At 39.2% G+C, this 24,108-nt stretch overlaps 1 protein-coding gene across 3 annotated transcripts in view; it reads right to left on the reverse strand.

Moving 5' to 3' along the window:
- Nucleotides 1-727: 727 nt before the first annotated feature.
- The window catches only part of LOC128354550 (gamma-aminobutyric acid receptor subunit beta-3-like), a 34,128-nt gene continuing 10,747 nt past the window's right edge, over nt 728-24,108 (reverse strand). The window contains exons 4-10 of one of the 3 annotated variants that reach the window (XM_053314763.1): nt 21,335-21,555; nt 18,871-18,953; nt 17,003-17,140; nt 10,043-10,195; nt 3,456-3,717; nt 2,927-2,991; nt 728-1,092 (exon numbers count right to left, since the gene is read on the reverse strand). In XM_053314763.1, the coding sequence (XP_053170738.1) occupies nt 728-1,092; nt 2,927-2,991; nt 3,456-3,717; nt 10,043-10,195; nt 17,003-17,140; nt 18,871-18,953; nt 21,335-21,555 (1,287 nt within the window). Of the gene's footprint in view, nt 1,100-2,926; nt 2,992-3,455; nt 3,718-10,042; nt 10,196-17,002; nt 17,141-18,870; nt 18,954-21,334; nt 21,556-24,108 lie in introns of all 3 variants that reach the window. The other 2 variants (XM_053314765.1, XM_053314764.1) reach the window with 2 other exon arrangements.

Below are 24,108 nucleotides of genomic sequence, written 5' to 3' on the forward strand. Positions count from 1 at the left end.
TGTTTGGGTAAAAGTTTACCAGATCAATGCATCATATCATTAATAGCAAGAATACTGTATATTATCAACGCTATATAAACAAATACACATCAACAGAGTCTTTGTTTTTGTAAAGTTGTGACATAACCCAAGGCAAAAAAGGAGTTATTATTTTTCCACTATGGCTGATCATTACATGCATTAGTAGTGCATAGGGTACCAGTCAAACATACATATCTGTTTGTTTAATGGATTTTTAGGAATTGCCTGCACTTATCTGATCACCTGTGTAGTATAAAGTTGTCTTAATGATTTTATTTTGGATTAGAAAAATCTTTGCGTTAACTACTTTCACGTTTGTTGGTGTTTTTTTTTTTTTGCAAATACTGTATTATTTATTCAATTGCTGGCTTTGTTTCTCTCTATTTACACATTACTGAGAGGGCAAATGTTGGGAAATGACAGTCACAAGTCCCAATTACAGTACATACTTTAGAAAATAAAAAGACCTTATTAAGGATTCAAAGACTGCAAATATAAAAACAAATTCGAGGAGAACTTGGTCCAAAACTCAGTAGTCTTTCTCAGTCTTTTGTTGTTTTTTTTTGTCGTGTGTTGTTGCAGTCTTTAACTCGACAGATTCCATCATGTATAAAAGCAAAAAGGAAAGAAAAAGAAACAAAATGAAAAAAAAAAAAAAAAAAAAAAATCAACAAACAACGACAAACACTTCAACAAAACAGTCCAATCAGACGTAGTACAGCCAGTAGATGAGGTTGAACAGTGAGAAAACGGAGGGGAAGATGATCCGTGACCAGCGGTCGATGGCGTTCACATCCGTCAGGTCGGGGATTTTGATTTTGAGCTGCGAGGACCGCCTCCGCAGACGGCTGCGTTTAATCTGGGCGGCGCGGTCCAGGGAGTGGCGGCTGGCGGAGCGCGGGCCGATCCCTCCGCTCTGCTTGCGGTACTGGATATGCGACGATGCCGTGCTGTCCAACTGCACCATGGACTGAGAGTTCCTAATGTCCGCCACGCTGGTGGTGATCTCGCCTCCCGCCACCTCGTTATGGATCTCCAGCGTGGTTAGCAGAATGTTCCCGTGGCCGTGTGCTTCCGCCTGAACGGACAAAGAAATGGGAAAAGTAATTAAAGACATTATGTGCAATAAGTGGAACAGCTTGAGAGAACACTAGCTGGAGTTTTAAGGCACTCTCCCTCAGTGCACTGAAGACCATGAAATGGATGTGATGACGTGCTTTTGCTACAGCGACAAGACAGAAGTGAACATTCCTACAATGCAATGACAATCTCTTTACTATAAGAGCCCTCAATACTGTGCTTTGCTCCTGACATGAAAGATGTGGAAATGACACTAATGTCACACTTCACCTGTCTGTAGTGAACACTCACTTCCTAATGATCATTTTATGTCTTTACACAGAGTGTTTCTAACGGAAAGCAGAAGTAATTGAGTGGACCAGGGAGCAGTTTCAGGCACTGCTTAAGTCTCCTGTCACTCAATCCATGACAGCAGTATGTCAGTGGCATTTCTTAAATGGCAGCCATTCTTGGCACGCCATCTGAACAGCCATTCAAGATGGGCTACGATTTAAAATGACTAAGCACAACCACTGGAGACATTACAACACTGGCTGCTCTGTATAACTGAAGAACAGTAAAACATTTCCCTCTGATACCACTAAAGAATCAGTGAAATGTCAAAGAAATATTTTTTTACTTGCCCCAGAGGTCCACAGAATATAATAGAAGGCATGGCCCCAGTCCAATTTATAGACATTTTGGTTTCTCTGGCTCTCATTTTTTTCTTTACTAAAGCAGTCAACCATTTTATTAAAACTGCAGAGATACAACATACTCCATGCCCATGATTTGTGACACAAAGCAAATCCACAGGAATGGATGATGGAGATTGTTCATGCATAGGTAGCAACTAGGGAAGTCCCACATTTCGCTTTTTCAAGTGTTGGCGTTTTAGGTCAAGAGGGTTTAAAACTTTTAATTGTCTTACAGCGTGTTCAGACAGAAAGCGAAGCAAACTGTCACCTTTGATTATTCACATAAATCTGACTGCTAGACCATTCCTGCAATCTGTCCTTTTTCAAAGAAACATGCCAAATAATCAATGTGAAATGAATATTTGAAGCATTTTCTGTGTCACACATGGACTGCTCTGAAAACACAAGATATTTTAAAGTGTCTCATTGAGCTTTTATGACATTTGAACAGGATATTTTATAGCCAAATGATTCATCTTTTTTGTCATATTTGTCAGTTTAGTCAATAATGAAAATAATCATTGGTTGCAGCTCTAGTAGAGACGTTAGCTGTGAGCATATGCATCTGTAGCATACTTTACAGTTCACACATATTCTATATTTTAAGTATTTTCAGGATACACTTTCCATCTGAAATCTTTCATTTCAGCATAGATGCACGATGGGGGACCTCTGCAGTGGCTAACCACCGAAAGATACTTAGATCTGCTGCATCCTAACATGCGCTATTTCATATTTATTATCACTTTATGAAAATTGTGAGATAAATGTTGCTTTTGATGATGACTTCAATGACAAAAATGTAAAAAAAATAAAAAAATAAAAGAGTAAGCTATACAGACAGCATGCATTCAAAATGAGCTCTGAAGGGAGGAAAAGGTTCATATCTGAAACACAATGCATGTCACGATGTAAGACTGAGCATGAGCATCATTTCAATGTAGAAAAAACTGCAATGAAAAAGTCAAAATGAATACTCAATGTCATGATGAAAATGTCTGTTGTTGATTTCATTCCATGGATGGAGAGATATTTTGAATTAAGGCAAAAATAAATAAATAAATAAATAAAAAGCATCCATGTCAGCTGATAGCGATGGCAGAGTTGACGTTGTCGAGGAGGATATTGAAGAGTCTCACTGAACAAACAACTCACCGAGCGTGAGTGGCGAAGACCTTTAACCTGATTGGACCGTTTTAGCGATGCGGTCCTACTACCTGCCTCCTGAGAAGATGAAAATATTCAGCCACATGTGGAAAAGAAATACCTGAAAATTGAAATTCTTCTGACACTATCGGATCTCGACAATAGAAGCCTTCCCCTGGAATACAGATGTGATAATGTAATGCAGTTTAATTAAAGAGCATGTTTTTCTTTTGCTGCTTCTGCTGCCAAAAGATAATTAAAAAAAAGTTCATTTTAGTGGAATTGAAATGTCTAGGTTGATTTATCTTATCCACATCCTGTTGGCGGGAAGAGACATTAAAGAAAGTGAAAGTTGGTCCAGTCCAGGCACTTTCCTGTGAAAACAACAAAATATTAATACTAGATTCATATGAATGACTTCGTTGAGTCCAACAACTGAATGACAACCATTTCAGCAACAAACATAGAACATCTTGAATACATGCATTATTTATTTATTATAAACAATCACATCAGAAATGTCCAATCAGCCAATTCCAACCTACCCTTGCAGCGTCATACTTGGCCGCCTTCTCGTTATTGGCCTTCTCTGCCTTCTCCGCAAGCTTCTTTTGCATCTGAGGACCCCTGCCGAAGAAGATGTAGTTGACGAAGGCGTATTCCAGCAATGCCAGGAAGACCATGACGAAGCAGCCCATCAGGTACATGTCGATAGCTTTGACGTAGGGGATCTTGGGCAGGGTCTCTCGCAAGTGGGTGTTGATGGTGGTCATGGTCAGCACCGTGGTGATCCCTAGGAACAAAATAGAGAAACATGGTGTTTTTAATCAATATCATTATAGAGTGCACAAAAGGCTATCAAAAGGCAGTTTGTGAAAGAGGATTTCATTAAGAAAGCAAATACAATCATCAGTCGCAGTAGTAAATAATACTAGTGTTAGATTCAGTATTGATCTGGGTAGTCCTGAAATGCTTGGTCAATAAATCAGTTAATCAATCAATGGGAAATGAATCAATGATCTCTGTGATGGTAGGCTGAGTCATTCCTTTAAAGCCACATCAAATATATTTATAGTAAAAATGAAAAAAGTGACTGTTGAGCTCATTTGAACTCTACAGAGTATTTGAGCCTCTTTAAAGGTACAGTGTGTAGAATTTAGTGGTATCTAGCGGCGAGGTTTCAGATTACGACCAAATGACCACCCCTCCTTTGCCCATGCCCATTCAAAGATGTAAGAGAACCTACAGTGGCCAAAAATCGTGTTTGGTTTGTCCATTCTGGGCTACTGTACTGTAGAAACATGACTCCATTCCGTCCATTCTGCTATATGCCACGAAATTCTACACACTGTACCTTACGGCTCATTGTTTTGGTTTTACAGCCCACAACTGAACTGTTTTGATTCACTCTCCTGGCTCTCATCAACTGTTTCCAGCAGCATGTACCTGTTTTGAGCGAAAAGTAGTAGCTTTTTCTCCATTTTCATCCTTATATGCAAAACACATTAAATGTGTACTGGTGGTCAGGGTAACTTTTCTTGGACATTTTCTATTATCTTATAAATAATGCCAATATAATTGAATTGTTAGAGTAACTGATAATGCTTAGACATTAGGGTTATTAGGATCAATATGCTATCCTACTATCCATCACAGCACTAGAATTAGAATCAGGATTAGGTATTGTATTGGGATTAGCACAATTCTAATACAAATGCTATGTTTTAATTTATATTTGCAATAACACTAATAGTGCATTAACACTAATAGCATGGATTAAAGCCTCAGAAAACCTTGGTTTAGAATCTTAAGCATTTGTCCAAACCTTTAAATATAAATGGCTAAATAAAGAGTTTAATCGTCTAACAATCAGCTACCATGCTCCATCAGGACTGTGTGGGTGTATTTTGATCACATTTGATTGACAGTATCCTGGCAAACTGCACTACCAACCCACCAAGTGTTATTGCTAAATCCTGAAGAATATAGCACCAGTTTTTTTCCCCAACTGGAGCACTGTCCTCTGAGCTTTCTCTCTGAAATAAACAAAGCTGTTCTAACTTTGGCATAACATCACAATTCATGTAGGGACTTTAAAGTTAGATTACTATAAGCATCTGCACTAGTAGTAATAGCATTAAAACTGTGATAAATACAGTATTCCTACTAATTAGTTGTTGCATTAATGTTTTGACTGGGCACATATGTTTTGGGTAATGCATCTTATCTCAGACTCTTGCATCATCGTTCCAATTTTTCCTGTCTCTCTACAGTAGCTATAAACCTCAAATCCTACCTTGTTTAGATCTCTCAGCATTCACTTAAAGGCTCAAATGCAAAAACTGACTTTGCTATTTTTAATTCTCCGAGGCTTCCTCACAACCAGTCTTATTGAATTTGATGCTTAATTAGTCCGAACCTGTCACAGCGTAAGCCTGTCTTAAAGGAGCCCCGCGTCGCTCTAAGCAGGTGCTGCTATCTTCGTCAGTAACCTTAAGGTCACGTTGGTGAAAACTCCAACAGATGTCTTAGGTGTTACTATAGAAACAAGGATATTTTTATAGAAAATGTGTTTGTTCTGTGGCTATTTCCTCTGCTAGTTAAGAGGAGGATTGATCCAGTGGAAAAATACAAATAATTACGCTGCTTGTGGATTGCCTCGCTTAAGTAGAATGTGTCAGAGAGAGGGGTGGAAGGAGGGGAGGGGTGGCGGTGGGGGGCACAGAACGTATTTCGCTTGAGCACTCTTATAAAACAATTTACCGACGCCTTTCATGTTTGTGATCTTATTTAACTTGCATGAACACACACGGACCGGTAGGTGAGTACATATTGTAACCTCTGCTTCATTGAAATTCAAAGGTCTGCCTTCAAACCTCCAACTGCCCCATGGTCATCAAGTAGAAATAACTCATTAGAATAGTGCTGCATGTATCTTGCCCCCCAGCTCTTGGTAACCTTAACCACGAGGGGTAACGAATGAGGGGGGATTGCTTGCTATCTTCTGGTAAAGGCACCTTGTATGTTCCAGTGTGACAGGAACAGATAAACGGGCTCAGATGAAGTTACAGATCACATAAAGGAGGGGGGAATTAATTGGAAGAAGGTTTGATACATTTCACATGTCGGCTCGTGGCAAATAAACACACGCCTTGCCCATTTTCATGCAAACCCTGACCTCCTGCAAGGCAATAATGCTATATCTTATCTCATTACAGATATATGGCAGAAATAGCTACACCACTATCCATCCACGCTGGAAATAAATGGAGCCTATCAGTAGCCGGGCTGCTCATATAACACACAGGGAGAAGGCATGAGGAGCGTGCATGTGTGTGTGTATATATGTGTGTGCGTGTGTGTCATAAAGTACAGTGAGGAGACATGGAACAGTTAAGGGGTTGGGAGGAGGGAGCAGGATAGCTAAGGTCAATCTCGCCCTTAGTGTGATTTATTGGCACATTACAAGGCTAACACCGGTCATGTGTGTGCCGTCAGACGGTGTGAGAAGCGGGTGTGAATGTGCGCGGCCTTGCCTTGGCGCGTGCACGTGCACGTCCGTGTCACCGCACCTTTTGGCTCGCTATTGGACGGTGCATCTCTGGGCTTTTTTTTTTCTTTCTGCTTAACGACAGTCTCGTTCTTTATAGGTGTTCTCTTAGCTGTGCCATTACTCTCCGTCCTTCACTCCCTCCCTTCCTCCATTCTCTCCTGCTTCCCTCACTCCCTGTTCGGACAATTTAATCAAGGGGCCATGCGCCCATGGGCCTCCCTCCTTTTTCATCACTTTGTTACACTCTCCGGGGAGAAATATTGTTTTATAGGGTTTCTCAGACTCTCTGTCTCTTTCTGTCTCGTTCCATTGTTCTCTCACTCCTTATCTCTCCCTCTGCCTCCATTTCTCTCCCTGTTCATTTATCCTTTATCCCCCCCCCCTCCTGCAGATCTCAACCTTCATTTGGTGGTGGTTTCCCTCTTTGCTCTCTCTGTCCCCGTCCCCCTCCCCCAGCTTTCGGTTGTTACATGTCCTCGAGTCTCTTTTTCCACCTTAACAGCTGGAACAAAGGCACACAGCAATCAAATCTTCTCTAATCACGAGCCAATGGGCCATTAGCAACACAGCTCAACATTATAAAAAGGAAAAGGTACCATGTAGGATGCAATAAAGCACGGTACAACAGCGATGAATGTTAACTGTGAGAATAGAGGCATGGGTGGTAAATCAAAGCAGTGTTAATTGAACGATTCCATTCATCACTTGCAGACAGCATAAATTGTCAGGTGTCTAGGAGATGTCATTTTGGGAGTGTGGGTTCAGAAGAAAGAGGTTTTAAAGTACCTGGAGGACCATGGACGCTGTTAAACAACATACAGTGAGCTCAAACCTGTGTGTCTACCATTGCACTAAAAGTGCTCCCATACCAATTACAGCTAATGCCCACACCTTGACTGTTCATATAACATGATTATGAACAGAGGGCATGAATGTGGGAAATGGGTTTCAACCAGATTAGGGTGTGAGCAGATCATTTATAACTTTACAGTCCTTCAAATTTACTCAGGAAAATGAGATTCTCCTTCAAACAATTCAATTGTTTGCCTGCTGCCTCCTTCAATTGATTTCTCCCTGATCATTAGGCTGCTCTTACCGGCAGGTTTGCACACACAAAAGGAGCAGGCACTCTTCCACCATCACAGTATCTGCTGAAAGCTTGTAACGATCCATCAGGAGGAGCAAGTGGACGTCCAGTCACCTCTCAGCTGAAATATCCGGTGTTTACCTCCTCAGATAGCAGGACTTCACACGTACACAACCCCGATCGCCAGCACACACACACACACATTCAGGAAGTGGCACACTCAAAGGCATGCGGTAATGACTGCATATTGCACGTATGCCTTGACGAAAGAAAGCCAACCAGTTCAAGCAGGCAGATAAAAGTGTGTTTGCATGTACGTGATGATGCTCTCCAGATATCCATTACACTCTTAACAAGATGTGTGAATGGGTGTTGGATCAAAGCATATTTTCCAAAGTATAATGATGGTTTATGGTTACTGTTCCACTATCTACCCATATAAAGATGAATTAAAGCAATTAATTGGCAGGGCCAGATTAAACTGTTTTGCTATTTGCTGCATGGTCCCCTTTGGCCCACCCACCTCCAAACCTCTGTGCAATGTGCCTTCAAGTTTCCATTAGTGCAGCCCACACACTCTGCCTTAGATGATAGTTGAGCTGCAATGATTCAATTAATTTATTGACCAATGCCAAACAAAAAAGCAAAACATGGTTCCAGCTTCTCACATGTGAGGATGTACAGCTTTGCCTTACAAGTGTACTGAAATCTTTGGTTTTTGGGCGGCTGGTCCAACAACGGAATTTGAGGACATCACCTTGTCTTGTTTATTGGATATTTTTCCACTATTTAATTTTCATTTTTGGAATATTTTATTGATTAAATGACCAACTTGACCGACTAGAAAAGGCAAGGCAAATTTGTCACATGCCTGCTTTTTAAATTACCATAGACCAACTGTCACATAGTGATTCTACAGCCTGTAGGGCTCTTGGGGCTACAGGTTCCCTTGGGCAATTTGCCTGGTTGGTAATTCAGTCTTGTCAGTTGGTGAGCTGCTTTTGCTTTGACAGTCAATCTCTCAAAGGAAATCTGGGCATATAAAGTGACCAACTCTGATTTTTCCTCACACACTGGGGATAACAACTTTGGTATGCAAAGCTGCGTTTCAAGTATCCATTTCTATGTCATCACTAATTCGGGGGGAATCTGGTGTTTTTGGAAAAGTTTGCCAATTGCGGGGGCTTTGCTACATGGATGACTGGGTTGTTGCCAGTTCAGAAAGAGCCTTCTCTTTTCAATGCAAAAGCAATCTGATGGTGTTAATTTGAACCAAATTCCTACTGATAAATATTACTGAAACAAAGCTCACTCTAGGCACAGGTTGCATGGCTTGATTTCAAACATTGCTAAAATGCCTGAATGGATGGCTGCTTCCACACCATGCCAACAAACTGCTTGGTTGATGCACTATTTGTGATTGGCACCTTTTGTTTTTAGCATACAGTAGATTGTAATGTTGGTAGTCAATGAGATACCTCTTGACTGTGGAAGTAGCCCTTAGTTTGCTTAACATTAAAGCTGATAAACACCTTTGCTCTTGCATTTGTGTTTTAGAAATGCTAAAAAATGCTAACCAAGAACAAGTTATGGTTGGCATAATGTGATTGGACAATTGCTCTCGTGGGTGAGAGGTCAGGGTCAAACTAACAGCCGATTGATGTAAACGTATTATTTCAGCTGTGGTATTAATCATTTATATTGTCGCAAGTCTATTATCAAAAATGCAATGTTTAGCTATTGTCTTGACAGCCTTCATATTTAGTGTATATTTTTCCATGCCTGATCACTCATATGCCATCCAGATCTACCAGCTTCAGTATTAAAAAAGACAACACTGTGCTGCAGCCTCCTGTGAGGAACCACAATGATTACAAACCAGTGACCCGCTGCTTCCATCCCTGCCTTGTTTACAGCTCACAGGAGCCCCACAGTGAGTGGGCCTCTACACCTACACAAGCACTCCTCAATAACAAGTGATATTATACTCATTAGAGACATGATGTATTTATAGCTTTTCTGGTCTGTCAGTGACCACAGCAACTACAGAACCAAGATATGATCTAGTGTGGTCTGAGTCGAGGTCAACATGCTTTAGCCAAACGGAGAAGCAAATCAAAAACACACAAAAATAGACATGCCAAGACACATAATCATTTCAAACAGAAACTGTGAGTCATAAGTTATACTGAAGCCACAACATTCACACCTCTAGAAGTACCATTACTATGTTCAGGGGTCTATTTTCTGCCTGAAGAACAGCAGCCATAATAGAAACGTTTTTCAGATCCATTTCAGTTTTGCCCACCAATATCGGAGCCATACCCCCAAGCTCCTGCTAATCCCATGACACCATGAGAAGGTCAGTTTCATGAAAAACACATATTGCTTTTGGGAATCCATCGGGAGGCTCGTACTAGTGCCTGAACTCATCAGAGAAAAGGTATTTTTAAAGCTGCTCCCAACCGCTATTCTTACCTAGAGCCACTCTGGCTGCCGACGCATCGTAGTTTATCCAGAAGGAGACCCAGGAGAGGATGGTAATCAGGATCGATGGCATGTATGTTTGCAGGATGAAGTAGCCAATGTTCCTCTTCAGCTTGAAGCTCAGAGACAGTCGCGGGTAGGCACCTGAGGGAAAGAGGAGACAGAGATGGACACAGTGCAGAAATTGTAATAGAAAATTTTAAGGTGGTATTAAGGGTTACGATGCATAAAGGTCAAGGAAATATTTAAAAAATCACTTTACATTTGTAATATTGACTGAAAAAACAAAATCTAACTTATATTATTCCAAGGAGCATGCAGGGACACCTTGTGTTTTGTTTCAGTTTCCATGACAACTCCGACAGCATGGGCTGGATTTATTGCCATGGTAACAAGTATCCCCTTCAGGAGTGCAAGCACACACCAACTCTCTCTCTCTCTCTCTCTCTCTCTCTCTCTCTCTCTCTCTCTCTCTCTCTCTCTCTCACACACACACAAAAACAAAACTATAACCCTATTTTTTGATGATGTGACAAAATATTCAGGATGGTGATAAAAATTTCAGCACATTTTGATTTTTTGATCAATTCTCCACATCTCATCCACCTCTATAATTCATGATGAATATGTGGGATTCAGCATTATTTTGAGAATAGCTCTGTAAATGCATGTAGCGGTGTCTCTGATGCTTCATAAGTCATTTAAAATCATATTTCTCCCTAGGATGTGCTATGAGAGAGCATTTCTGTCATTACTTTTCCATGACCTGGAATACAAACAGTATGCCTGTGTGCGCATGAGACTCGTGCACTGACACAAGGAGTGATGCATGACTTCTTGTCAATCTCTCAGCGTATGTCTCTTTATGGATTGAATCTATGGCTCGTTACTCCCGCTATTCTTGGCTATTTTTCCATTTTTGTCTCATATTGGAGGAGAAGTGGGGGCCATTATGCTGAAATTTCCAATCCGTGGGTTTCAGCCAAAGCTACTTGTGGTGAGCGTGGGTCCAATCAAGTTGGATAGAGAGTCAGACTGAAAAACACTGATAAAGATTCAGTGCCGACTGTGTGCAATAAAATCTCAACATGTTATTTTAAAGCTGGGCTGGGAAATTTTGTTCATTAAATATTATCAATATTATGACTGGTATAATTGACTATGGATGACCAAATGGATGCAGTTCATATATGGGCATGCTGTATAAGGGAATCCTTTCATGCATGAAATGCTGTTGCAATGGTGAAACATTTGTCAGACAAATGCATATAAGGTTGCAACTAATGATTATTTAAATTATTGATTCAACTGCTAATTATTTCCTTGATTAATCCATTAATCACCTAATCAATAAAATGTCAATAAAATCCCATAACCAGAGCCCAAAGTCACATCTTCAGATTGCTTGTTTTATATGACAAACAGTTGGAACATGTACATCATAACAGCAGCTTTTTTTAAATAATCAAGTCATCAGAGATGAAGAACTTCTACTAAAAAGTGTAGCTCTAATTTAATTAGGGAATAAAAATGAAATTACTTCTCCAATCTCACCCAAGTGACATTATAAAAAGCCTTTTCTCTTCAGGGGAGATAATTAATCGTGTTTCTACCTGTTTCTATAGATAATGGTAAAGAAACACAGATCTTTGGCTTTGTTTGGATTTGCTGCTCATACACGGTTCTTGCTGCTGATGGAAATGCATTATGTAAAAGCAGAATTTTAAGTAGTTCAACAGACAGTGGCACTCAAAAATAAATCAAGATAAAACAAATAAATTAATGACTCAGCTCTAGAAAGCAAAGAGAGACAGTCTCTGGCCTTCAGGAATATTTAAATAAAAAAGCTTTTGAAGATGACAAAGGATGATGATGACTACTTTTAGTTTCTGTGAAAGCTGCAACTAATAGTTATTTTAGGAATCAGTGATGTTTTTGAGTAAAGGTTTGATTATTGGAAGGTATTTTAATGGATTGTCTGCACAGTTTTAAGGGGTAAACATACATTATTAATTGACCAACTAACATAAAAGCCATCTCTTAATGTATGCATTTTATAGGAAAATTCATTTCTCAATCAAGGTGACAATTTAGGAATGGTTTTAAAGCTATTTAGTCAATTTTAATGTGTTACAACCTATCAATTTGACCCTAAATATCAGGGTTTTTTTGCCTTTGTTCCTTAATTTTTCAATTAAGTAATTTTTTTAGGTACAAATTAATCAATGTAAGTACAAAAACCTCTGTAGTTTTGTCCAACCAACTGTCCAAATCCTAAAGTGATTCAATTTACACTGATATAAACACACGAAAGCAACAAATCCACACATTTGAAAAGCTGGAGTTTGCAATTGATCATAAAAACCACTAATCAATCAATTGGTTGCTTGTAGCACTAACTTTCCTGTTTGGTTAAATAAACAGACAGACCTCATATTTATAGATCCAGAGCTCATTGTCAAGGACACAATGAAGCTGGTTGATGGTAAAGCACAAACTAAGCTGCATGTATCACATTAGATTTGTCCTATATTTGGCTTGTGGTTAACAGTTCTGGCAGTGAACGAAACAAACGCAGGCTGAACATGCACTCCATCACAGTGTGAACATGGGAACAGACTGTCACAGCTCTTAAAATAGCCCATTCACTTCTTTAAATGCATCCTGAAAAGCAGCTCCCCCAGCCTGAATCGGAACCGAGCATCTTCGCAGCAGCAGATGCAGAAGTGAGGGAGGGGGGGCGGGGGTGGAGGTTCTGCTGCGTGTGGGTGTAGAACTGTACTGGCTGTAACTGCTACAACAAACAACATCCGCGAGTGGGAGGAACACCATGTGCGAGGCCGAGGAGGAGAGGGCGAAAGAAGAGGGACGATTATAAAAAGTTGATATGGTGATGATGGTATGACAATGGTGTCTGGGAGGGCAGCTGGGGGAGGAGTAGGAGGTCTGCTGTCTGTCCTTTTTGTCTCTTTTATCACCCTTGTGGTGGCAGGGGTGCTGCAGTCAAGTTTTACATGCAGTTGTCGGCACTCTAGTTCAGCTACAGTAAGACTCTAGGGATGGCAGTGTCTATCTGTCTCTGTCAGTTTACCATTTGAGTCCAAAAATACAATATTTCATAATATAAAAATATCTCAACAACTATTAGATGGATTGCCTTGACATGTTGGTAATTGCACTTCAAGTCCAGTTGTTTTTTGAGGGTTTTTTTTTATTTTTTTTACCTATTTAGTTTTTTTGTATGTAGTTTTTCTTAAAGGCAAGTTAGTTAGTTTGCTAACACGTTAATGTTAATGTTAACATGCTAAAACATCCGCCTACCTGCTTAACATCCGCTTATTGTCACTGTGAGCATATTACCCTGCTGACATTAGCATGAAAAGATTTAGTGCATTTTGTTAGTTTTTTTCTTGTTTTCTCTTTCTTTTCTTTTTCTTGGTATTTAGTTTAGTTTAGTTTTTTGGGGATGTACATTTTCTTTAAGGCAAGTTAGTTAGTTTGCGTATTAACATATTAATATTAATGTTAACATGCTAAAACAAAGAAAGTTAAATGGTAGGTATTGTACCTGCTAAAAATCAGCATAGCCTATTATTGTCACTGTGAGCATGTTAACATGCTGACATTAGCATTAAAAGGTTTAGCATTCTTGAGATAAAACTACTCTTTTTTGTTTCACATGTTCTTCATTCTTGTCAAAACGCTGTACCCATGTTAAAACTTGACTCAGTTCACTCAACTCAGCGTGTGTTTATGTGTGTTATGTTACTAGCAAGTAATATAGTCAGCCTAGCTTTAAGTCAAGATAAGGCCACAGAGGTCTGATAATCTCACTTCTTTATAGTACCACAAGTTGTTGTTTTTTTTTCATTTTGAAACTTGTAGTTTTTATCTCAAACCCACACTGACTCAAGTGACATCACTTGAGGCAGCTTATCAGATTTGGTGACCACCCCTCTGGAGCCACAAAAAGGTTTGTACAAGGTTGTTCCACACATACAGTAGTTGCTATTCCCCAAGACCTGTAAACAGTTCTTGATGTGTAAAATCGGCAGAGTGCCCCTTTAAAGCCAAAGAACCCCCTTTAAAGTCAGCCTCACAGAGCTGCTAGCATGGATGTAAACTCTTTTTTCAAGGTCTCCTTTGGTGGAAATCTTTTAAAGAGTCTTGATTTGGTCAAACAAATTTGATTTTACAGATTATTTAGAAAAAAACAACCACCACATTTGTGGCTGTACTTTAAAAAAGTGATATTAACACCAGTTGCTTTCCCCAACTTCTAGCCAAGACAGTCTTTCCCTGGTGCTCATTGTCCTTTAAGCAATATCATTTTATAGTTATATGGTTTCATATTTATATTTTTGGTTTTAGTTTCATTAAGTCAAGTATTCATTCTGTGCAGAGGAGACAAGAGTGTTAAGGCACATAAATTAATTTAAGCACTACTTTGATTTCAAGGCCATTTTTAAAAACTGTTAATGAATCTCTTTGACTTGAAGGAATATTCAAGGCCTTTAGTGTCAAGTTACAGCATAAACATAAAATAAAGATGTTATGGAATATTTCAAGCTATTGTTATGACAGGTCTGTTGACAGAACAAAGATGACAGAAGGGATGAAGACAGTGAAGGTGATGATAGCTTTGACAGTGATGAATACGCTCTATGTGACAACAACGCACACTTAAATGTCACAAAGCAATGTTATCTGGTCATGCGTACATTAGCATACTATATGTACAAACACAAGCAGGCAAAGTGTGTTTGTATGTGTGCTTAGAGGAGAATAATTGATGCTGGGGGCCTCATTCCACATGAATATATGATGCCCTGAATCCTGGGCTGTTTTTCTGTCAGAGAGCAGAGTAATTGGCATCTAACCACACCTCTTAGAAGCACAGGGAAAAGATATACTTAAGAGAGAGAGAGAGGAGAAATGTAGGATAAAAAAACAACAGAGGCTGAAAGAGATACCACGACTGGAGAGAAAGAAGGGATGGGAAGAGAGGAAAAAGAGGAGGGGAATTAAAGGCTGGCTAGTGGCACATGTAATGGAGGAAACCTGGTCATTAGCCAGCTTGGCGGGAAGCCTCTGATGTGCCTCACACATCCTGCCAAGAGCACGGGAGCAGACCACTGGACACTAAACTTTAATAGTGCCACCCACAGGGGACGTGCCGCTTCTTGCAAACAAGTGCACACTGCTGCGCTCGCCTCGGCACATTCACACATGAAGGCTGAGGCACACATGTAGCCAGGAAGTATGGTGATCGCAATGCAGCACATGTGCGATATTGTTAGCGCAGAGATAAAGATGAAGAGAAAAACAGGGTGAAAGGAAAGGAGCAGAAAAAATGAGAGGAAGGAAAATATTGTGTACATGTTAAAATACCCACGCAGTGAACAAAAGGGTGATTTACTGTCCCTGTGACTCTTCCTCATGAGTCCAACTTCTCTGAGAAATTATGTTAATACAGTATCACCCAGCTTTTATATCCCCACCATGGCTGTGGAGAAGCTGCCTCTATAAATGTGTCTCCGCTGACCAGATTATATAGGAGGCACTTCCTTTAGTTTTTTTTAAGTCATTATCAGACATCAAGTTTCACATTTCACTTTCAACTAATATATTATTCTCTGCAATCTACAATATACGAGACTGTCAGATGCTTTTTTTTTTTGTTTGTGAATAAAGTTCTATATCTAAGCCTGAATGTACAATTTGATGATGTTAGGATGCCACACACGTTAAAAATAAAAAAAAACAAAAAAAAAAAACAAAGTTCACAGCATTTATCAGAATACCCCTGCAGGCAATGAGTTACCCCTTCCCAAGTTAGCAACACAAACTAATTACAACATGAGATACAATACTGCAAATGTTTTTCATGGAACTTGACAAATTGCCTCAAAGTGTCACCCTGTCTTCTAATTAATTGCCCCCTGAGATTAAATGCTCTAAAGAAAATGGCCATTGTGAGCCTATAAATAACACTTGATTGATGTGTTTCACAACAGCAGTTAATGACAGCACGACGTCCCCAAGATTTACAAGCCGTGCTCACCTCTTGTGTCTGCATTAATTCTTTTCCTGAGCAACCATGCTTCATGTTTGATCAATAAATATTCATTAGAGGTTTGGGGGGATAATTTAGGCTACCTTGAGACCATTGAAACTCTGTTACATTACATGGCTTCGTTTTTAAAGAAGTTTATGACGTTTCATTTATTTCTTTCACTGTGGTATTGATACTTAATTGATTGTAAGGCTGTAAAAGCATTTCCTGCATGTATAGCCTCTATTAAAAGTAAATTACGATGTTAAATTCAATAGAAATGATTCAAAAAACACATTTTCCATTCCAACATATGTGAATACACTCAAGTTAAGTTAAGTTGCTACTGTCACATTGATGGATTTTATTGACAGACTCAAATGATTGGGGTCTTCAGCCACATTTTATTAACGTCAACATGATGGGTGCCACAGAAGCCGAACCATTAATTTTAACGCCCCCTCTCTCAGGGTCAAGAACCACCTGACCTGGACACCATTTGCTCTGTAAATCACAGCATTTATGGCATGTTTTGGTTAAGTTACCATTTTAGCATCCTTGCGTCAGCCCTTGTTTCTTGAGGGATACTTCAAAGGCGGTGCGTTTTCTCACTTCAACCCAATTAGAAGCACTGACAAACACAGCTTTGGCTCTGAGGATTTAAGATCAACAGATCAAGCTTTGGCACGGATTTGTTTGCTACTGAAATTGATTAAATAATCAGCTTGAAAATAGGCCAGCGCTTGATATGAACAATATCATCGAAAATGTACCATCCACTTGTTGGGCTTGTCATGTATTATTCCCAAAAGAAAGTTTGTTGTGAAGACCCAAGCCTACTGTAGAATACACATGTGATACACACCCTATTGCACTACAGGGTTTAACATATTTACCTGTGGAAAAGACAACATTTCTGGAAACCAGCTTGTAATCGACAATGGAAAACTGAGGCAACTCGATCCGTGTCACCCCCGTTACAGCTGTATCGCCTCCTTTCCAGTAGAACTCGATGTCGTCTGTGGTGTAGCCATCTGTACAAGACACACACACACACATACACATACGCCAAGGTGTAACCATCTGTCTAACTATCACTGGAGACCAAGATATGCAGTGTTGCTGCTCATCCAACTGGGCTGTCATTTGGAAAGAAAAAAAATAACATGTTTGAAGTTGTTTCCAAGAACCAGACGTTGCTTTGAGAAGTCAGTCAGTTAATAAGTTCACTTGAGTTCACAACACTCTTGACATTTCTTCTGTCCTTAGAAGCACTTTTTGGATTTCTCACTTATCTGTATATAATGATAATGAATAGTCTGCTTTGGAGGTGTCTTGAGAACCAGCGCTGACTTTCACTTCAGTAATTTGGAATGATATTAAGACATGACCCAAAATTAGCTCTGTTACATAAATGCTAAACTTGAAATCTCTATAAATTTGAGGCTGCACTATTTTCTTTAATATAAATAGTGGATCAAACCACATTGTGTATTATGAAAGCAGTTGCTCTCCTGACAAATTCACAGAGAATTATCACAACTCTTCAGCTTCTGTCAGTTCATTGGAGTATCTTAGCATTTTTTAAGTCATTGACTAAGTTAGCATTTAGCAGCTATTTAGCCAAATATTTCATTCAGAAGTTGGTAGAGAGCAAACAGAGCTAAAACGAGAGTGACTATTCAACTTAAATTTCTCAGTTGGACACAAACATGACTCCAAATGAATGCTAATGTTCCTCTGTATCTGCTGGATGTGTAAATACGTGGCTAAATGCTAACAAGTCTGTTATGCCACATCAAACTTAGAAGGTGATAGAGTGCATCAATGTTTTCTGTTGGTGTAGCCACTGTTTATTTTCTAAGTGATAAATATGCTTAAATATTCTATAGTCCACTGAAATAGTTCTAAAAAATAAGTAATATATACATTTAGTATTATTCTGTGTAGCTTTTACCTACAAACTCTTTGGTTGTAGGCCAGTAATATTGACGCCTACTTTTCATTTTGCTTCAGCACTGCACTGTTCCCAAGACAGTAGATGCTATATGGTTTCCGTGGAGAATGAGAATCACAGATTTAGCAGTCACTTGTGTTAATGATCTCCCATAAATGCATATGATACTGCTGTACAATATATTCAGGGTGTATTTATGTTTTGGGCCTGGAGCCCACAAATTTATGGCAAAGGAGTCCTTTAAAATATGTGGACATTTATTACACCAACGCAGCAGATGGTTTGTTACACAGAACCATCTCAGAAGTCGGAAAGTGTTTGGAAAAGGGCAGGTACTTTAAAAAAATACTTGGCAGGTACTTGGTTGTCCCTTTACTATCTATCATGGATTGGCGAGATCACACAAGAATCCTCATAGGACACTGATTAGTCTGAACCATTGGTAGTTTGGACACACGTGCAGCTTGAAGCTTGACAAGATATATTCTCATATGATCTTCTGATGTCGTGAACTTGCAAATCCATCTGCCTCCCCAAGCTAACATTTATTAGGCAGAGAGGGTCTACATAAGATGCTATTGAGTTATGGAAAGTATATAATTTTTTAGCTTAAAGACTACTTCAGGATACTTCTTTTGATCATTCTTTCAATAGTCATATAGGGTAAAAAACCCTTTCTTCTAGAGATCTAAAAATAAAACTTCATATTGATATTATTTCACTCAAGCGGATATATTCTACACATGAGATTGTGCTGGTTTTATTCTCAGTCTGTGCAATGTGCTGTATGTCGCCCTCTCTACTCACAGCTCTCTATCTCCAGAGTGCAGTTCTGTTCATCCAGGGGATACCTCCTGAGATCCATCATACACGCTGCTGTCGTAGTTATCCTGCGAAAGAATACATAGATGGGGGAGGATAAGAGAGGAATATATTTTAGATAGTGTATGTGATTTACACAGATTGTATGAAAGGAAGATGGATAGGAGGCAAGTCATTTTTCTGGCACATCTGAATTGTAACAACAGCAGCAATGCGGGTAGTGTAGTGTAGTTACTTCACAAGAAATATAAGGGAGTGTGGGATTACAGTTAGATTCATGCGTAAAGGTGATAGAAGTTGACTTTGTCTTATCATTTTTAGAGGAAACAAAATGTTAATTTGTCTTTACACTACGTTCCTCAGTTGGCATCATATTACTGAAGACTATTGGCATTGTCATCGTAAAATTAGATTATGGCACCACCTCCGGGGTAAAATGCTGACTGGGTAACTGTATACATAATTATACTATAGACCCCAGGCAGACAAGCAGCCCTCACTCTTGTATTTGTTTCAGTCCGTAGCCCCTTCTATAAAACTGGCAACGCTCCATCTTGTGATTAAGTGAAAATTTGCAAAAATAAAACACATATCACAGCGACTCAGCTTGGCAGAGTTTAGTGTCTGATCATCTTTACTGGGTCATGAGGAGGTATTCTTTTGTTTATCAGATGCATGAGCTCTACACGCCTGATGATGAGACAGTTAAAAAAAGCAGCAAAGTGAAATGCAAATTCAAGACGATTTAGGCTAAGTCTGCCCTGATTAAAAGCCGGCTGCTTGGCAGTTAGCCACTGGATGTCTTCATTCAGTTAAGACTCGGATGAGACTATGGAAACCCATAAGGTGATAATATTATACGGCTAAAATTACAATAACATAACATCAGGTCTGCAAGATGTAGACGTGTTGTCATTACTAAGACATATTACAGTTTACATATACAGATTTCTAACTTGACATAACATTTCATATAACTACACTATGTATGAACCTAAAAGCCTGTCTGCTTCCTCCTTTTTCATGCTGAGAATATAAATACACTTAAGATTTTTTTAAAGCACAAATTCTGCTTTTCTTAGCCTTGTATGATAGTGAACTGATTATCTTTGGGTTTTGGATTGCAGCTATGGAGTCCCAAAGTGGTCAATATTAACTGGATTTGTGCCAAATTTATAATTTATGAACCTAGAACTTCAAGGGTTAGGGTTAGAGAAATAATTTCAGAAATGATAAAACTTAATATTTATTTAATATATTATTATAAAATGTATTTTTAAAATCTCATAATGGCATTTCCCCAATGACACTTTAATTTTATGTCAATTTCTATAACGTCAATTTTAATTTCATGTTACTTTTCTCGCCTTTCTACCCATAAGCCCACCTGCCTCTCTGATGCAAGCAAGCTCAACCACTACTACGAAATTAAGCCACCTAGCCCATGTTAACTAGAGCAACAATAATGTCGATGCAATTCTGAAAGATGCTACTGTTGTAGGGTAACTAAATACAGTTCATACAAACATCCTACATTATAGAATAAAATGGGGCTGGAGAGTGGGTTAGACATAACAAGTACAGAGCGTGTCTTTTATCCCATGATAGGAATCTGTATTCAACATGTTACTCAGCCCTACCTGACATACATTTATGTAACAGCTCATATCACAAACACCACGTCACACATCTCCCGCTCACTTTGATCTCTTGAAAGCATTGAGAGGTCTATAAGTAGCCCACAAGGCTAAGTGCTATGAACTCCACTTGCATAATCAACCATGGCTGTATGACTGTAAAGTATGAACACTGACAGACAAACATACACACAAGCATGCAAGTATGTACACACACACACACACACACACACACATTTCCCTTTGCACTCTAATAATTCAAAGCATGCATCCATATTCATGGGTCACACCAACTCTTCTGAACCTGCCTGTCGAAAAGATCAATGGAAATTCAAAACAAGGGCTTTATGAAACAAATATCAAACAGCAGCTGCAAGCTTAACATTTCATTAATGCACCTTCTAACCTGTTCACAGTTCTCTTCGTGGATGATCTCTACGCTATTTTTCTTAAAAAAAAAAAAAATCAAATGCCAGGGTGCCCTTGAGCATGACATATAATCCTGTGGTTGCACAGCGGCCAGCAGTAGACAGCTGCCAAATGCTCAGCTTGGGAAACCGTGGTACCGTAATAGAGCTTTAAACACGTAGAGTTAACCTGACACTGGGAAACATCCGAGAACAGTTTTGGCACTGTGATACAGTTTGTCGCACATTGTGGGGAGTGTTCATCATTTGCATGGCCCAGAAATGGCACATTATTACTCTATTGTAAACAGACATGCTGGGATATGCTGGCATTGTCATCGAAGGCAAAGACAGAGAAGTTACAGACATATGACAATGTGTTTACAGCGCAGAGGCAGAACCTACCTGAGTCCGTAGAGAACGGTTCCGTCTGGATGCAGTCGGATCATTCGGTTTTTGACAGTGACTCCGTGGACGAAGGACTTCTTGTCATTGAGGAAGTATGTGTCTGGGACCCAGAGCTGGTCGGCAACCCTATTATCAAGGGTCAAGTTGAGAGGGATTCCTACATAGGCTAGACGTTTGTCTCTCCAGTACTGCTGGAAATACATGGTCAACGTATAGTCCTACAAAGACACACAGAGGAAAAAAGGCAATCAGAATAGTGATGACATTTTATTAACTATTCTATTCCAACAGTTGATTCTTGAATTACAGATTCATACATGCATACTGCACAAATACACACAATTTAAAAGTTTCACAGCAGCTTTAGTGCATTGATGAAGCAAGCTGCTGCAGACCTCAAAAGCAAATACCAACAGCTTTGAAATATTTGCTCTTCCCATTCCCAAATGTTAGTGCTCCTAATATTTATGTGACATGACACAGCATCCTACAAGCTGGAAGGAGTGTGGGCCAACTGGCTCACACGCCACAGCCAAAATTCTCAGATGTGCCTTTGCACTCCCTCCTGGATTACAGTAACTGATATACAGTACAGTAGTGCGCCATTGAAAAACAGTGTGTGGGCAGGCTGACTCATGTAGCTGCAGCTTTAGTAGAAAATTTCATAGAACATTTTCATCTAATATATAAACATTTTTCTCATTTTCTCTCCCTTAGTAATGTAAGCACATTGAGGCTAAGGGTTGAACTTTAATGGCACCCAAGAGCTTTTTAAACATATGTTGCCTTTCATTGAATTCACACGGACTGACTCATGAGCATTAGAGGTTGTTTTTTTTACTTTAAAACACAGTAAATTATTGTTTACCGCATTTCAATAACTGCTTTTGTTTATTATGTAGTTTAATTGTATGCCAAATTACTCCTATTGTGTCCACAGAGGACCAAAAATGGAAATGGAAATATGTACTTTAAGTAACATTTTATTGTGCTATCCTCTGAGATCATATGTTGTTAGGCTGATTTGTATTTTCGCATTTCTGTAATGTAATCAAAATCAAAGACTCAATCTCAAAGGATCCGTTGCTGCATACAAGAGCTTCGGAGTTCCTTTACCACTTCATGTATGCAGTGTTAGCTGTATAAACTGGTGGAACTGGTTGTTAAAGCAGGAATATATAACCACTGAGAGAAGAAATGAAATATTCTTCATCTTGCAATTGCAAATGGAATATTGATTAAATAAGCACTGAAACGCACTCTAGCTCAATTAAATACACCCACAGGTTTTGTCACCACTGATTTTCTTAGTCTGGTATGACCAGTAGCTTTTGCAGAGTCACGACTTCTTCCATCTTTTTTACTTATAATGCTGTGAACTTATGTTTGCCATTTACCATTTTCCCACAACTTGTAGATAAAGTGGTCGCTACTCAAAAGACATTTACATAAGCTGCCTTTAAGTGGTTTGAACTGGCGGACCTTTTGCTATTAGGGAACTGCTGACCACAACAACTATTTCTACTTTATGTTTGATTTTTTTTACATGCCATTTTTCTTATTTGTTGTGTATTGGGTTTTGAGTGATGATTATTGATGAATCTGTCAATAGATTTTTAGCCAAACTAATGGCTTGGCTCTAGGGGTGGCAGTCGATCCTGGAAAACTAATGATTAGATTAATGATTAACTAATGATTGATTAAGATTAAGATTGAGAACCTGGTAAATATTAACTGCTAAGCTACAGTGACCAGACATCTTGGTTTGTCAGGAACTGTCCCAGTTTCAAGCTGGATGTCATGAGTCCTAACAGATATCTGTAAAACACTGAAATGGCCCCGCTTACCACTGAATGGTCCAGGTTTTCAGCACAACTCAAATAATAAGTATAATATCATACTTGTCAATCAATCAATGTGTTGTTATCAAGGCTGCTGCCAGCCTACGACACTTGTGGCTCTTTCTGACAGAAGTTTACTAACAGTTGGCTATCATGCCAAAGAGAAAGTCAGTCTTATCTAAAGAGCTCCAGGAGGCTCCTTCCTTTGAAAGAACCTGCAATGAAAATTCTACGTTCTGCACACATTGTTTTTGGTAGAGCATTGTAGAAACGTGATATAAAAATTGAGATGGCCAAACATAATGGCTACAAGCAGGAGGTAGCACAGTTGCGACCTACTTCAGCAGTGATACTGGTGACAGCCATCTGAACACTCCCAGATGGTGTGCTTAGCGCTCCCCCATCCTGATGAAAACCCCTAAGGTGCCTCCATATATGTGCTTGTGCATGAACATGCGGTAACATACAGTTAAGGGTTTGAAAATATGTTCACCTTATGTTAAGCACCAGCATGTTAGCATTTTGCTCAAAGTATCATTGTACATCAAAGAGCCTTAGTCTTGGTTGGATGAGTTTATTTTTAATCAAAATGTCTAAGAAAAAAATGCAAGAAGACTAAAAAAAAAAGATTTAATTTCATGTGCAAGAATGTAGAACTAACTGTGGACTGTCATTATCAGAAGGTTCAACCACATTCACCTACCCCCAAAAACATGATTATCAGATTTACCCCTGATAGACCAGAATAATTTGCACAGTAATTCTTCTTATGTTGTTTGATTCTGTCAAGAAATTGAATATTTGACCTAAGACTAATGGTTCAATTGGCTTGTTGTGATGTCATAAATCCTGCCACCCAAAAACCTGATTTTCAATGAACACAGACAACATGTCCACTTTCAGCAGACAAATGTAAAAACAGCCTTCTAA

Source organism: Scomber japonicus, chromosome 24, assembly GCF_027409825.1.
Source record: "Scomber japonicus isolate fScoJap1 chromosome 24, fScoJap1.pri, whole genome shotgun sequence".
Classification (NCBI taxonomy): domain Eukaryota; kingdom Metazoa; phylum Chordata; class Actinopteri; order Scombriformes; family Scombridae; genus Scomber; species Scomber japonicus.